This window comes from Stegodyphus dumicola, chromosome 7 (assembly GCF_044657685.1).
Source record: "Stegodyphus dumicola isolate Sdum_Otavi_A_Nest chromosome 7, ASM4465768v1".
Taxonomy (NCBI): Eukaryota; Metazoa; Arthropoda; class Arachnida; order Araneae; family Eresidae; genus Stegodyphus; species Stegodyphus dumicola.
The window spans coordinates 137,263,199-137,281,277 of NC_140774.1; the positions used below are offsets into that span (position 1 = coordinate 137,263,199).

The window sequence follows — 18,079 nt, forward strand, 5'->3', positions numbered from 1 at the left end:
CGGCAATATTTATCAGGCATTTTATAAGGTACTGGATCGAAGCATTTTGCGAAATCTGCAATACATGTGAAAAATATTTAAACCGTAATCATTTTGCTTATTGACTAATAAATAATAATTTATCTCTGACATCTGTTACAGTATTAATTTCATTTGACATAAAAATAATTTCGTCTATGTGTAACAGCGATTCATGCGAAATCCAGCATCAGAATAAATACCAAATATGTGAAACTTTTAGCAGCTAGAATATAATGATTTATTAGTTGTTATTCTCCTAATTCAAAGTTATTTTTAATAGACTCGAATACCATGCAGGATTCTCAACCAATGAGGAATAGATGTCGTGTCATTTGAGCCGAGAATGAGTCTTCTGTGTTTCACCCAGTTCCTGGAACAAAAATATATATTTTTATATATCAAAAGAAAGAATGACGACGTATAAAAAATAAGCATTTCGAAAATTGGTTATTTGTGTTAGGTTGGAAGTTGCCCTGGAGTCAGACTTAAATAACAAACGCGTGTTTTGTTTTGGTAAGCTAATATTTCAGTAATATTAAAAATTAAGGAGACATTTTGAGTTTCATAGATATTTAGCAATTCGTTAATGTATATATTATTGCTTTGTGTATTTTGTATAAACCCACATTTGGATCTACACAATTGATTTCAGTTTCTCGGTTCTCATTCTCAAGCTTAGGAGACCGTATCTCTCGACGAGTTTCAAAAGATATTCTTCAATTATTAAAAATAAAAATTCATTTTAAAACTTAAAGTAGGTCACATTTTATCAATGCTTACTTTTAATTGGTTTTTGAGATTTCTTGCAGACACTTTTTTGTCCAAGTCTTTACAAAGCTGATAAAAAGAGTAAATGGAGTTTACTCGTATTTCTTAAATTTCTTCAAAATATCAGGCCTATTGTTTAGTATTATTAGCATTTTAAATAAATCCAGCAACATTAGCCTTTTAAATACATCCACCGACCACTTCCTCTGAAGCTTTAATAATATTTTTACGGTAAAAATCTACATGAGCAATTAGACAAGTTGTTTTATGCCTTCTGCTGCGCTTTTAGTGACTCACCTCTGCTTAGGAACGATAGTGGCATTATTAGCTACACTGACATAACAGAATTACTTCGTTAAACCATCGGAAACTGATAAATGTTCGATAAAGTACCAGAGTGTAATGTTTAATTTTTTTTAATATAACACAAAATTCAATGCATCTCTTTTCTAATGTTTTACGGAAGAACCAGCTCAAAAGTATAAAACATCTCAAAGATTCCAAATTAGACAATATTTTGTTAAATTTCGTCAAATTATAACCAAGTTCGGGTAATTTTAATACTTGTTACTTCTTATTATCTGAAAACTGCTAAGCATCTATGAATGGTTATACACACAAACGTCTTCAAACTCGTGTCAGGGTTGAGGGTTACAATTGAGGGTTATTTATAATGACTCATTCTAAAAATACATAAAAATAAACTGTACAATCGATGCCACATTTTGTGATATTTAAAAGGAACGCAAAGTAAACAAATATTTTATGCATATTTTACACATGTTTTATGTGTCCACCTCTACAAACAGGGCAAGTTTTTATACAGTAATCCATTACCTCTCATACACATGGGCCAATGCAGATGCATCAAGCACTAGAACTGCCACATTTGCAATACGGTTAGAAAAAGAATTTGGACATTAGCGGAGAGTAGAGACACAACCCTCAAAGAAAGATCACATGGTTTAAGCCCGAAGACCGGTGTGACAAACACATTTGCCCGCCATCAACGTTTGTGCATTCCATTTGTCCTTTTCAGAAAATCTTGATTTCTATCCTTTCTCGAGCAGTCTCGTTAACGGTGTCTGTGGTAGTTAGCTAGAGAACTGTTTTATTGAAAGAGTTTATGAATCACTGTTTCAATGAATCGCTGTTTTCATTTAACTGTCGCATCGGCTAGCTCTCCCATATATCCAATTAAACCTTCCTAATGGCGCATAAACGCCATACAAGAAACAAAATGAATATATTGAACGCTTGTAAAACAAGTAAAAATAATTTAATAAGTTTAATTATCATATTGTGATAAAATCTGATACAGGTTTCGTGGATTTTTAAGGGAAACATGCTTCATGAAATTCTGAATAATGTACTAAATTTAAAACAATATACCCAAATTTTAAAGAAAGAAAAATATATTGAGGCAAGTACATATTTAATTTTTATGCAAATTTATGATAATAGAAATACTTAGCAATATTCAAACATCATTCAACTAAACAATTAAGTTAAATAATAATTCAAACCATGTCAAAGCACGCAACACCTATAACACCTATTTTTTTAAGTAGATGGTTTTCTGACAGAACTAAAATAGAAATTTTTAATATTTACTATTTACTAACTTTATTATATAGAAATACAAATTTTATCTCGTAGGATGCTAAACACCAAAACTATCCCTGTTCTGTTAATAATATATAATTCTCTCTGTTACTAAATTTTTGAACGGCAGTTAAGTTCTTACAGTCATTTGAATTTTTAAGGCCTCTAAATAATGGACAAATACAATTCAAGATCTACGTTTTGTTTAGCATTTAATATAGTATAATAACAGCTAATGAAGCGTATAGTTAAAAGAATAAAAGAGGTAAATGAACCTCTATTTACGATGGCATTAAATACTAGACAATGCTATAATAGGAATCCATCCATTAATAATATTTTCTTGCGAATAGGTTTGCTTTTAACTGAAATTGATGAATTGTTTCTCATACAAAATTTCATTATTAAAGTACGTATTAAAGTCTTTGAGAGGAAATTCTTTGTACAACAGGAACACAGATTAATTACTTTCAGGCTCGTTAACAAGAAAAAAATCGTTCCAAATGGTATTTTAGGAATCTAACCGTTACAAAGATAGTATACTTTTTCACAGTGGTTCTGTTATTAATTCTTTTTGCATTTTCCTTATTTAATTTTAAAACTTTTTTAAGAACGTTCGTGTGTCTTTATTTCTTTGCCGTTCTTTATCGTCCATATTAAACGATTTTTTCTCGGGTAAAATTCATTCACTTTAATTTGAGCTTTTATCTTTTTATTAAATCTAATAATCCTGATTCTATCTCAAAAATAAATTTCAGCGTGAAAAATTCCTAATAACAGAAACTGGAACCATTTAACAAATATGCAAGAAAACATTAATTATTTTTAATAACCACAATATTTTTAGTATTTTTTTATTTAAGAAATAAAAAGAACAATATAGAGACAGGTCTTTTATCCAGTTGCTAATACAAACGTTGCAAGAGTCAAAACTTTTAAAATTTCCCATTCCCAATCATGTTATAGAGTTTGACTTTCTTTGGTAGCATTAATTAATATCAAGTTCCTAACAGACTTGAAGCAAAGTATCGCTTAGTTTGAAGTAATAACAGAGTCTAGGAAATGTTTAAAACACCCTCTTTATTAAATCAGAACTTGAACATAAAATGCACGTCTCATGCTTAAAGATCAATTACCATTTGTGGCGATAGTAAAAGTGAAAACAAGTAATATAAAATTTGCGAATTATTTTTATTCAAAATACGTCATGATTTAATTGCATGTGATTCAGGAAATCTAGACGTTGTTAAAAGCAAATTGCTTTAATTGTAAAAATAAATTAAGTGTACAGCCAAATCTTCTGTTCCACAGTAACCTTTTGTAGAAATACAAAAATAATAAGTAAAACTATTAGCATGTGAAATGCGGATTACACCACGTTCAGAAACGTTCTTACACGGCCTTTATTTTTGTAACAGTTGGTCGTAGATATATACCTCCAGATACAAAAGTGTTTTAAATGAAGCAAAGATCAACATTTCTGTATTTTTAAACTAAAAAAAAATAGTTTTGTAAAAAATGTTTTCCCAGTGCCTATACAGGAAAGCTTTGGTTCACGAGCTTAATTCTTTTCTGAAGATAGTTCGTCATCTGAAATTTTCGTAAAAGGAAATAATTTTCTCTATAGGAATTAATGTAAAATGAATTAATCCGTTCTCTGTTCCCACATAATTGTTTAGAAAAGAGTACATTCCATGTGAGTTTGTAATACTTACCAATGGAATTCATTAAATCTAACACATACCCAATATTTAACGCAATACTAAACATATAAAAAAATAGGAACACTTGAATTAAATTTTACCGTCTGGTCTACGAAGAAAAGTTGACGGCGTAAGGTGAAAATGCCAAATGTGCAAGGTGTTTGAAAACGAAGTCCCATTCCATAAAAATATCTCAGTAACCGCTGTCTTTCTCCCCCCCCCCTCCGCTCGCTTCTACTCCCCAAATTCTACTTGAGAATCACTGAGCTTATTCTATCTAGAGATATCTTTCGTCATACGAGATATTTCTTCGTTCGAAAAATTTGGTGGTGGTGTGATTTGCTTGTGATTCAAGTCGCTCGTGAATCAAGGTTTCACTATACTTATATTTAAGAAAATGTGGTATTTGACGTCATTGCATTGAGGTATCAGTTAATAAACGAATTAGAGTAATCGAGGATAATTTTTGCCATTTAGTGACATTCTTTTGAGATTAGCGCCCGTAATTTACAATTTTATTACATTTGGTATGTCGAAAGAAATTTCACGCAAATAATTTATAAGTTTTCAAACGTTAAATATATGTTATTAGTGTTCTCATGAAATTTTATTACTCTTGAATTATAATCTAGTAAGCATGCGGAAAAAATAATTAAACTGGAAATATTTTTATTTGTAATTAATACAAATAATGTTATTGTTACTTACGTGCTAATGCTGAAGCCTGCCAGTGTTTTAGAACAAGAGTTATGTATTATTCTGTTAATAAGATCTCTATTTTGAAGAAAAGAAATATATTGATCAACACTTTTCATGACAATCTCTACAGGAACACTATTCACTTAATCTATTAATAACACAAAATTTTTCTCGTAATTGGTGTTTTATTTTTAATTAGGCCTGAAATTCAAACATTTCACCTTTCAATTTGTCTGCGGTTTGAATATCATTTGCAAACTGAATGTAAATTATCTCAAATAATTTATGTCGTACAGAAGTCTTTTTGCAGCTTACGTTTTATAACGAGTAAAAAATTCCCTTAATATAAGTACAGGCACCGGTAAAGCATATAAAAAGTTAGACTTTATGATCTTTGAAAAACTGGTGTTTTAAAATTTTAAATATCAAAACAAGAATACTTGCATCATTTAAAATATTTTTGTATTTGGAAGTATATGTTTGTAATCAACGATTGCAAAAATAAAGGCCAAGTAAGGACTTTTGTTTACGTAAGTACAAAAAGAAACAGGGAGATGAAAAGAATATGAACGCGTGCTCATGAGCGACAGAAATTTTAATGCTATTTAATTTAAACCAAAAGAATTCACTCTTTAGGTTGAAGTCCTTAAAATACAAATTATTTCTCAATATTACTTTTTATGTTAATTGTAGTATGAGTTATTCTTTTTCCTGTGTTTTAACATCTTTCGAATTAATTATGATTTTGAATTAACGGTAGCTGCTGTGCTCGAATTATTCCAATTAATCTTGAATTGACTGAAAATATTACCTACACACATGTTTAAAATGCATACGACTAATTTTATCTTATAATTATTCTTTAATCTTTCAGATTTATTCGCTTCACTTCGTGTCAGACATGGAGGCATTCAGTTGAAAAACAACACCTAGCTTTCATTCATTGACAGAGCAAAATCGTAATGCAAGATTAATTCTTCCATTAAAAAATGATTCACTCAAAACCAATTGTATTTTTTGAAATAATCCAAACAGAAAAGCAGAACATCTATGAACCCAAAAACACTTTCGTTGAACATGGACCTAAATTTAAAAATCATGAAGAAGCTACTATTTTTCTAAAACAAAGAACAGAAAGGCAGCTAGATAAGTGTCAGATACAGAAAACATTCGGAGAAAATGCTATTTCAGTTTCTAAGTTTGACTCTTTAACTACGAGAACAGGGCCAGAAAGTTTTGTTGGCTGCCTTAAGGAATCTGCTGCAAATTCTGAAGTAGAAGTGAAGGAGCAGCAGGATCTATATCAGCCATATAAAGCTTTTAGTAAGGAACATAGTTTTCTTGAGTTAGCATCTATATCAAATTTAATATCTAAAGAAGAGAATATTAAAGAAACGAAACGTCTTGTAGCTTTTCCGACACGTAGGATGGAATGGCAGCTAGATACGTATCAGTTACAGAAATCATACGGAGAAAATGTTGTTTCGTATTTTAACTTAGATCCTTCAACTAAGAATCCAGGATCAGAGAGTTTCCTTGGCTGCTGTAAGAAATCTTTTGAAAATTCTGAAATGAAAGAACAACTAAATAAATGTCATCCAGCTGATGCTTTGAGTGGAAAAGCTAGTTTTGATACTGAGTTATCACCTATATCAAATACAATACCTATGAAAGAAGATATTGAAGGTACAAAATCTCTTCTGAATATTCGACCTAATTATGCTCAGAGTGGAATCAAAGGGAACCATACAGTTTCAAAGAAACGATCTGCCAGGGGTATTCGCAAGGTCTACAAGTGCTGCTTCTGCTATTATGCCACCACTAGAAGCGATAGATTGGCAAGACATAAGGTATTCATTCACTCAAAAGCATCCTGTTATGAATGTTATATCTGCAAATTCAAATCCACCTACAACCATGAGTACTATTTACATATGAAGCAGCACTTTGGAAATTCTCCTTACATGTGCCCGTTGTGCAATTATACTACCAGGATCATATCAGCATTTGTAACTCATAGAATCACTCACACAAACCATCATATTTTCCAGTGTCATCAGTGTGCTTACAAGTGCAAAAGAAAACACCATTTGACTCAGCACGCCAGTGCACATACTAGGGAAGCGCCGTTTCAGTGTACGTATTGCGAAAAAAGATATAAACATAACTGCAGTTTAAAAAAACACTTGCTGTCACACATGAGGAAAACATAAATCTTTTGCCATCATGCATAGAATTTATGAACATATAAGAACAGAACTTAAGACCCAATAATCATTATGCAAAGTATATAACAGATTTTGTATAAGATACAAAAAGGAGGTGAAATAAAACTGATGATTAACTGCATGCATCTTATGGCAAGTGTATGCATCTAACAATATTGTTTCAATAAAATCAGAGTAACAAAAGAAAATGCTTTAACTGATACGTAATTCTAATTTATTTTGTAGAATATTATGCCAACAGTTTTAAATCGTTATTGTTTAAACCTGCATATGAACCTTACTTGTATAATCTTAAAATCAAGTTTCTTTTTACCTCCTTGAGTAAGTTTTCAAAAATGTTTTGTCAGTTTTTCCAAACTGTAAATGATATGTCTTGTAAATTCGGTTGCACAAATGTTACGTTGACTATTTGGATTAATCATAATTCTGTTAAAACTTTTTAAAATTCCCATGGAATTAAATCCGAAGACCAGTTGAACACAGTAAAGATACCTTATCTTCTTGTCCTCTGTTCCTATCCATCTTAAAGTGTCTAGAACACATAGGACTAGTTTTGGCTGAGTATACCTCATCCACCTTTTCCAGGCAATACACCAGATAAAATTTGTAATTAATCACTGACACATTTTGTCTGATTAGTAATCAGTGAGAAATTTTGATTTAGATATTCTTTCAAATTTCATATTTTTGTGAGCAAATTTTAAACAAGATATTCCTATAAATGATTTTGATAATAATTTTTGCAGAAGTGAATCAGGTGAACCTTGCTAAATAGGTTACCATCACTTTTTTTCATTCAACTTCAGCATAAGACATCTTTCCAATACCTCCAAGTAATTTACCTCAAATGGCTCTTGGACGTATGCCTCACCAACAAAGGCGGACAAATTAAGAGCTGAAATATAAAAGATGGATGAAACACTAATCTCCTCAGAAATATTACAAGACGCAGCAATTCAAGGAGCGTTCCTGAAAATTCGTATGACATCTGCGTTCGCTTAGTATATTATTTTTTTTTTACTTCCCCAATTTTTTGTGGTCAGAAAAACAAAAGATGACTTCTAGAAACTAAACGCCGCTTCTAATGCAGTATTTTAAGCTGTGATGTTTTATTGATTTTGAGTATTACTAAAACTATACTTACAAACGATTACTATTAAATCTATCCTTACCTATGAATGTTTTATGAGTAGTGTTTAAATTATTCTTTATTGTTGCATAATTTTATCAGTTTTCTTCAAATAAGCATACCACTGTAGTTTCATAACTTTTGTAAATGTGCCCTTTTTCTCTAATGTATTAAAATAGTTTACTTATATTTCAGCATAATAAAATTTGGTATCATTTGTATAGTTTAATTTTCAAGAACTTTTTATAAGTTTCAAGGATTTATAATAATCCTTCACTTTTGTTTGACTGATCAGGTATAGTATTTAATCAAAATGACAAAAAGCTGCATCCTGCCAGTAGAAGAAATAATTTTCTTTAAAGGATTTTTCAATGTCTACAGTAAAATATTCAAGAATTTCTTCATACATTTTTCGAATTTATTCTGTCGTACTCTATGATTCCCATGACCAACTCTGTGTTCACGACGATAGTGGCTGAATGGTATTGTGCATTCTATGTCAAAAGTTTCTTGTTTAAGACACCAGATGCGTATATCTTGTCATCTATAGGAGATATATACTTTTAGCTTTAAAAAATATTCTTATCAGCCCTCTTGACCTCAGGACAGACTTTGCCTGAAGCTCACTTTATTAGACTCTCCATTGAAGTCTTCAGCAGAATTTTGCTTCGGTTTTTTTCTCTATTATTTTGAAAACATCGGTTATTCAAAAATATTATCATAGTATTCTATTTCATATAATATTCCATTTTATTTTATAATGGAATCATAGTGTTCTTTGAGAGAATTATTAATTATTTAAGAGCAAATTATTAAACCTGATCTTTTTGTGCATATTTCACACATAATTCGATCACAAAAATAAATAACTTAAAAATTTAAATAATTAAAGTAATTTAAAATACTATTTTGTTTTGTTTTTTCCTAGTTACTATGTTTTGTTTTGTTAATTCGTACATTAATCAAATTTTTCGATACAGTATCTGACCTTGAATTCACGAAACACGAACAATTCACGAAAGTCTGTCTTCACAACAGGCAAATCAGAGTTCTTCATTTTGTTATTAACATCGTCGTCAACCGCCTCGTAGAAATTTTTATCTTCAGTTCTGTGCACAACATTACCGATATCACAATTTTTGAAATATCGAAGGATAATTTCTGGCTTATTATTCGAAAGGTTAGGTTATTTAATTACGGCAAAGCCTCGAAGGCTATCTGCCTAAGGAGGGGGATGCCTTCATGGAGGACTTTCTAAGGGAAACTGGCTCGTATACACGTTACACATGGGGAAAACTTATTATTCGAAAGAAGAGGATTCGGCACTTATTTTCATCTTGCGTAGCTGATATGACTAAGTGAAACAATTAGTTATTTAATTTTATAGATACACACGATCCAAGAAATAATGCACAGAGACCAGTAATTAGAGCTTTTTTATAAAAAATGCACAAACTGTGAAGTTGATTTACGATGAAACAATATTATAACGAAATTTTTCTACATTTTGCTTTGCCATTTTGAACAATTGGTTTTTAAACAGAAAATTTTATATTATATCTGGAAGTCTAAGTTTTAAATAGAAAGTCGATGACTGCTTAGTTAAATTTTTTTTCAGGAGTTAAACTGAAATGTGCGTACCGAGGTCAGATAGGAATTTCGGTACTATTCCGTTTTGAGGACCGTAAAAAAATTGCAGCGAAAATGTATGCGCAAAAGCGCCCATTTAACAGCGCGCTAAATCTAGCGTACGCGCTGATTTCAGATTGCGGAAGTTTATATAGTTCTATATTTCTTTCTTAAGACGCCATTGAAATACTAGTTTAATTTTTAAATCCTTTTTTGATATCCTATAGATTTAACAATTTGGAAATTGCCCATGACGAAAAGTCTGCAATAGAATTTTGGGCGAAGTGCAGAATCACCCACTGCTTGACGCGTTTTTAAGAATTGCACATACTCAGTATCCATGTACACATCGACCTTAACACTTGAAAAAATTATCCCAGAATTGCACAAAAATGGTACTGCGCACATCCTTATCTATGTACACATCGACTTATTTTCACTTAAAACATAAAAGAAAATTGACAAAAATCCAGTTGTTTTTACCCTTGTAAAAAGCGGCAAAAAAATAAGTGGGCGATTCTGCACTTTACAGAGAATTTTTTCAAAGAAAAGACATCATTCATTATAGAAAATTATGTTTGAACATCCAACGAGGTGAAATTATGCTTTAGCGATAACTCGGTAGCGAAATAGCAATGCAGGCATCCATTCAGTTATGTTTAGCAATTTTTATATAAATTATAATAATAATCTGAAATAGTTATTTACTCTTATGCTTTCAGTCAGTCATGTTTAGCCTTTTCTATATAAATTATAATAATAAAAAAGTATTCTATGAAATTAACTTTTCATCTAAATTAAAACATCAATCTTAAATAGTTATTTACTATTATACTTCCTTTCTTGCGTTAGGGTTGCCGTTATTATTTTTGGCAGCACTAGCATCAACAATAGTTTGGCGATTTTTTACGGCCCTCAAAACCGAATTGTACCGGAATTTCTGATTTGATAAATGGGTACTTTTCCGTTTCGCCGGGCGCCCACCAGCGGCCGAGCGGTAAATTCGTTGATCACTGGTAGTTCGGTCCGAGGTTCGAATCCCGTGAAGGGTGTTTTCGTGGTTTTCCCTATGTGTAACATGTATACGAGCCAGTTTTCATTAGAAAGTCCTTCACGAAGGCATCCCTTCCCTTAAGCAGATAGCCCTCGAGGCTTTGCCATAATCACACACATACCGTTTCGCCGGCGCAAATCTCGGTAAGCAGACTTTATCGGCAACAACATACAGTATACATATAAAAAATGTTAACAGATGTTAGTTCTAAGAATTTTTTTTATTCTGAAGAAGGCATAAACATTTTAATACCGTTTAAAATTTTGTAAAAAGCCAATAAACAAAATCAATAAATTTGTAAAAAGACATTAATTTAAGAATTTGTTATGCTTTCATGGTTCAAAATCCTGATTCGTCAATTCATTTCACGTTACCACAAGTGATCTCATCTCACGTAAACTACGCTACAAAAATCTAATTCTTTCAGGAAATATCTAAATTAATTTCAAGTTAAATCTTAATTTAGAATTAAGATTTAACTTAAAGTTTAAATGCAAGAATTATTTCAATTCGTACAAACAGCTTACTCAGAAACTATGTAGAACCGCAGTGCTTTATTTCGCTAGTACATTCTCATTAGAATTGATGAATTTAATCCTTGACTTTGCCTTTTCTATATTTTCGCCTTTAGATGAGTGGTGTCATTGCATTCTAACTGACTCAATTATCGCGAATGGTCTTAGAATTGAACTACTTGCTAAAAATTCTATGTAATTGTATGCCAGTATTAAAAGAAACAATCAATCTGACAAAAAAATGACTGCGACTTGTTTTGAAAATGAGGCGTAAAAGGTAACCAGCGAAGATATTCCATTTGGCATCAGTTGTACCATTATTGGCGACTTCATTGCCTGCGCCGGTGAAACAGAAAAGTACCCATAAATGTTTATATTTTTTAATTTGTTTTAAAAAAAATTTTACATTTTTTCTAACATTAACGCTAAACTCTTCTAGGCGTACATCAAACGAAACTTTTCAAAAATTCGTATTATTTCTTTTGCCTTGTTTATATTACGTGCAGCTTATATTTCTAATAAGTTCGTAATTTTAGTAGTGTAACACTATGAATAACTTGAATACCATTCTTCTGTATTAGCCCTTTTTAACAGATTTCAAAAGCATTTAATAGAATAAATCTTACCCAAAGTCGATGTCACCGTTAAGTTATCTGCTTTAAGACAACTATTTCCACAAAAGATTGAAAACATCTGAAACAGTACGTGATTGTTTTTAAGAGAATTCACCGTACTTCTATTCGTGAAAGAATTTTGATTTTGATTTAAAATTTTGGTTTTTAATTAGTTTTTATATTTTCCAAGTAATGCAAAGAAATGATGTGTATAAATGCAACACATGAAGTGTATCGTATATGACAGACATTACATGTATTACAGACATTGTTGCCATCAGACCAGTTTTCAATCGGAGTTAAATTTCTAAATTTATGGCCCGGAGTAACTGTTAGAGCCCAGCCTCATTTGTTATTTTCTTTTTATAGTTTGTCACTGCAAGAGTGGCAACCATCTGATCTTTGTTGTACTTTGTTGCAGTTCTATGGATTTTGAAAATAAATATGACGCTGTAGAATTTTATATGTAAAATTATTTTATTTTAAGTTTATTAGGAGAAAGGAGAACGGTTAGTTCTTACAAATCTCGAACAATTTTGGTGACCCGGACGTGATCGGTAAAACAAATCAAGGTAATTTTGTTGGTTTTATCGAATTTAATTCTATTTGACTTTATTGAATTTATTTTTATTGAAATGGAATCGTTAATTGAGAAACGAAAACCTGTCAGAGCGTCTTTTACGAGAACAATTAATGCAATATTGCAAGAATTAGAAAAGGAAATTCCTGATGCAAAATCTGTAAAAACGAAACTTGTTACTTTAGAAAGTTTATCTGTTGAACTTAATGAATTTGATACTCAAATATTAAATTCGGAATTTTCTTCAAATAATCAGTTTGAAAGTGAATGGGCGAAAATTGAAGAATACAAAGAAAAATTAGATTTAATACGAGTAGAAACGGAATTATTCTTCAATCGCCAAACGACACTATCCATAAGCAGTGTTCCGCCGAATTCGAACAAACGGAAACTGAAATTACCTAAAATTGAGTTAAAACAATTCGGTGGCGAAATTAAAGATTGGTTACTGTTTTGGGGGCAATTTCGGCGAATACATGAAGATAAAGAAATTCAAAACGAGGATAGATGCATTATCTCGTTCAAGCGACCGTACCCGGTACGAGACCACGGGATATTGTAAACAGCTTCCCTGCAACTGCCGAAAATTATGAAAAAGTTATAGAAAGCTTAAAAAATAGGTTTGGCAGGAAAGAATTGTTGGTAGAATTCTATATTCGGGAATTATTAGGTTTGATTATTAAAAATGTCACTGATCAAAAGGGAAAATACAGTATATCAGAATTGTATGACAAGTTAGAGTCGTATTTGCATTCGTTGCATTCAATAGGAATGACAAGCGATAAATACGCTGCAATGCTGTTTCCGCTCGTGGAATCTTGCATTCCCGAGGAAATTTTACGAGTTTGGATTAGAAATTATGCATCAATAATTACAGCAGAAAATTCTCACTCTGATAAATTGAAACAATTATTATTGTTTTTAAAGAATGAAGTGGAAGGAGCGCAGAGAATTTCTTTGGCAAAAGCTGGATTTAAATTAATTGATTCGAGTGCCAAGAGAGAAAGTAGAAAAGATAAAAGGTACCAGAGTGAACATTTCGTGCCTACAGCAAATGATTTATTCTCAGGCCATAATAAAGCAACCAATTGTAGTGAGAAGAATTCCTGCATATTTTGTGAAAAAGTTCATGAGAGTCGAGATTGCTTTGTTGCTCAGAAGATGCCTCTGAGCCAAAAGATTGATGAAATTAAGAAAAAGAAGGGTTGCTTCTTCTGCCTCAAAATTGGACACAGGGCCAAGCAATGTAAGACAAAAGTACGATGTATGATATGCTCGAAAAGACATTGGGGTGTCATGTGTCCGGATTTGACCACTAATCAAAAGAGCAATGATGTTGAAAAGAATAAAGAAGAGGAAACACAAAACGTATCACTTGCAAGCACTAATTTCCTAGATGAAATGTTTCTTCAAACACTATCAATTAATATAGACGCAAACAAAAAGCAGAAGATAGTAAGAGCACTTATCGATACAGGATCGCAACGTTCATACATATTAAAGAAGACTGCTGTAGACATAGGGTGCCAAGCAATTGGATCTGAATCTTTAATCCATGCACTTTTTGGTGGAGTAACAACAAAGAGAGAAATTCACGAACGCTATGAATTGAACGTTAGGGGAAGAGGTGATTTTTCTAGACGTCTAATCTTGTTGGAACAGTCGAAGATTTGTGGACCAGTAGTCAGTTTACAGCCTGGACCATGGATAGAAGAACTAAGACAGAAGAATATCCATGCATCTGATGTAGGAAAAAAGGATTTGAAAATAGAAGTTTTTATTGGAGCTGACGTCGCAGGTGTTCTGTTAACCGGAAGAATTCAGAAATTAGAAAATGGGCTGACTGCTGTGGAATCACTACTTGGATGGACAATCATGGGAAAGATAAAAGATAACGTTTCAGAAAGAAACTCCTTGTCCATGTCTTCAACCATAACGTCGATGTTGACTCACAGCAGTGACATAGAAAACTTGTGCAAGCTAAAAGCACTGGGAATTACAGATGCTAAAGAAAGTAAAACTGATTCAGAAGAAGCAGTGTGGGATCACTTTCACAAGACTCTGAAGAGGGTGGATGATCGCTATGAAGTCAGTTTACCTTGTATCAACGATAAAAAAGCTTTACCATGTAATAGAGAAGTTGCTGAAAAGCGATTGATTTCCACGACAAAGAAGCTTATGTTGAAAGATAAATTTGAAACATGCAATGCAGTATTCGAAGAATGGCTCGAATCTGGAGTAATAGAAGAAGAGAAACGAATTAACAATCATTATCTTCCCCAAAGACCGGTCTTCAAAAATAACTGTACAACAGCAGTAAGGCCTGTATTTGACGCTTCGTGCAAGCAAAAAGATTTCCTGTCACTTAATGACTGTTTAGCAAAAGGTCAAAATTTAATTGAATTAATACCTAGATTGCTTCTTGAATTTAGGCAAGGAAAAATAGGGATTATCTCAGATATTAAGAGAGCTTTTCTTCAAATATCTGTTCAAAGATCTGATCGTGATTTCCTAAGATTCCTATGGTGGAAAAACTCGGAACAAAAGGAAATAAGAAAATTTCGCCATTGCAGAGTAGTCTTCGGACTAAAATGCAATCCTTTTCTTTTAGGAGCAGTGATCAACTGTCATTTAGACCAATGTGAACCTTCTTTGAAAAAAATGGCTACAAAATTGAAAAATTCCTTCTATGTTGACAACTGTGTCACTTCAGTGAATTCGAATGAAGAAGCAGAATACTTTATTGCAAAATCAACTCAGTTAATGGCAAGTGCTAATTTTGACTTAAGAGGGTGGGAGCAAACAGAACTGAACAGTGGAAAATCTGCAATGAGTGAACCATTGAAAGTACTTGGTCTTCTGTGGGATAAATATGAAGATTCTTTGTTTTGTGACATCCCTAATATCAACTTGACTGATCTCTCAGTGACAAGACGAAACGTACTATCAGTTGTACAGAGAGTTTTTGACCCAATAGGTTTCACATGCCCTTTTACTCTCCTTCCAAAGTTATACTTGCAAAAGAGCTGGGAAACAAATTGAGCTGGGATGCAGAGCTACCTGAAGATATTAAAAGAAAATTCTTGAAGTGGGTCAAAGAATTGCCCTTGTTATCCTCTGTGAAGATTCCCAGACTACTTTCATTGACAGAAGGACAATCTTTTAGTTTGCATACGTGTGCCGATGCTTCACAGGGATCTTATGCAAGTGCAGTATATTTGAGAGGTCAAAATAGAGAAATCAAAGTAACCCTAGTGCAAGCCAAAGCACGAGTGGCTCCCTTGAAAAAAATAAGTATACCATGACTTGAATTGCTTTCTTGTCTTATTGGGGTGCGATTAACATCATTTGTCAAGAAGAACCTTAAAGTCGAAATTTCAAAGGAATATTACTGGACCGATTCGTCAACAGCACTGTTCTGGATAAAGAACGTAGAAGTTTGGAGCACTTTTGTGAATAACAGAGTTTCAGAAATTAGAATCCTATCGGATCGTGAAAATTGGCATCATGTACCAGGTGCGGAAAACCCAGCCGATATGCCATTAAGACGATGTTCTGTGAAGAAACTCATTGAATCAAGATGGTGGGAGGGCCCACCTTGGTTGGCACTGCCGGAAGAAGAATGGCCTCGTTCTATCCCAATCGATAATAAAGAAGAGGTTAATACTGAAAAACGTAAAGCAGTTATAGTTTCGTTAAGCAATGTTAGCGATATGTCTTCACAATTCTTTGGCTATTTTTCAAAGTATAAGAAAATACTTAGAATGATTGGGTGGATACACAGATTCATAGGAAATACCCGAAAGAGGAAAGAAGAAAGAGAATCAGGAGAGTTAAAAGTTTATGGATTGATAAGGGCTGAAAAATCTATCGTGAAGATTATTCAACATGATTCTTTTTCATTTGATGATATTAAGAAGCTGAAGTCAAAAAGTGTGTTCAAAGATGACGAAGGCATTTTATGTGTCAGGTCTAGGTTGACTGAAAGGAAAGACCATGAAAATTTTATTTATCCAATGTTACTTCCAAAGAATCATAAGATTGTGGAGAAATTGATAATTGATAAACATCTCTCTATGTCTCATGCAGGAATTCACGTACTGATGTCAACACTTAGAGAGACGTTTTGGATCCTGAAAAGTAGAGCTACGATTCGAAAAGCTTTATATGCATGTGTCAGGTGCAGGAGACATGGAGGTAAACGACTACAGACTGTGCCTGCTACTCTACCAGAAAACAGAGTTAGAGAGGCTCGTGTTTTCGAGATTGTCGGCGTTGATTTAGCTAGCCCATTAATTTTGAAGGATAAAAGAAAAGTTTGGATTTTACTTTTCACATGTGCTGTTTTCAGGGCGGTCCATTTGGAACTGATTTTGTCTCTTTCGACTCAAGGATTTTTACTTGGTCTTAGAAGATTTATTGCCCGTAGAGGGAGGCCATCGATAATTTATAGCGATAAAGGAAGCAATTTTGTCGGATCCAATAATATCTTGAGATCGATTAATTGGAATACCATTGAGATAGAAGCCGCCACAAACAAGATCGATTGGAAGTTCAGTCCACCCGCAGCACCATGGTGGGTTGGCTTTGGGGAACGACTTGTTCAAATGATTAAGAAGCTTTTGCGTCGAGTCCTAGGCCAGTCATGTCTGAATTATGAAGAATTGATAAGTGTGCTGTGCGACTGCGAAGCAACTGTGAATGCCAGACCACTCACTTATGTGTCAGAGGACTCTGATGATCTCATCCCTTTGACACCATCCTTGTTTTTAGGTGAAATTCCAGTCTTTGGAGTTCCTGACTTCGATCATCTTGATAAAGTTGATTTCAACAAGAGACTGAGTCATTTACAGAATTTACGAGAGCTCTTCAGAAAGAGATTTAGAAATGAATATCTCGACCTGCTAGTGCAGCGTCCATCTACAGTGCCGATTTCTCAACAGATAAAAATCGGTGATATAGTTCTTATCGAATGTGATGACAAACGCAAGGTGTTGTGGCCTCTAGCAAAAGTAATTGAACTATATCCCGGAAAGGACGGCAACATTCGAGTAATTCGTGTCAAAACCATGTCTGGAGAATTAGTTCGACCAATCCAGAGAATATTTCCTCTCGAAATACCTTCATCTTTGGAGTCAGATGAGGCAAATGAAATTGAGACGCAGGGTGAAGACAGTTTAGTCTCAAAATTACCAAAGAATAATTCAGCTGCAGCTTTATAAAAGGACATTAAAACTGTCGTGACTAGAAGTGGACGACAAATCAAAATTCCATCTAGATTTCTAACCTGAACACTACTTGAGTTATTTTACAGTAGAAATTCAAGAACTTAATTTTTTCTTTTGTTTACTATTTAGCCTTAATATTTGTATGGACAGTATTTTTTATTATATTTTGTTTTGATTGATTAAGTATTTGTCATCAATGGAAAGGTGGGAGTATTGTTAGAACCCAAGCCTCATTTGTTATTTTCTTTTCATAGTTTGTCATTGCAAGAGTGGCAACCATCTGATATTTGTTGTAGTTTGTTGCAG

General features: G+C 32.9%; 1 protein-coding gene across 1 annotated transcript in view; it reads left to right on the forward strand.

Annotated features, from left to right (window-relative positions):
• Positions 1-9,060, forward strand: part of LOC118202411 (choline kinase A2-like) — a 44,467-nt gene extending 35,407 nt beyond the window's left edge. The window contains exon 8 of the mRNA XM_085821434.1: positions 5,671-9,060. Within this exon, the coding sequence (XP_085677560.1) occupies positions 5,671-5,743 (73 nt within the window). The 3' untranslated portion in view covers positions 5,744-9,060. The remainder of the gene's footprint in view (positions 1-5,670) is intronic.
• The last annotated feature ends 9,019 nt before the right edge of the window (positions 9,061-18,079 follow it).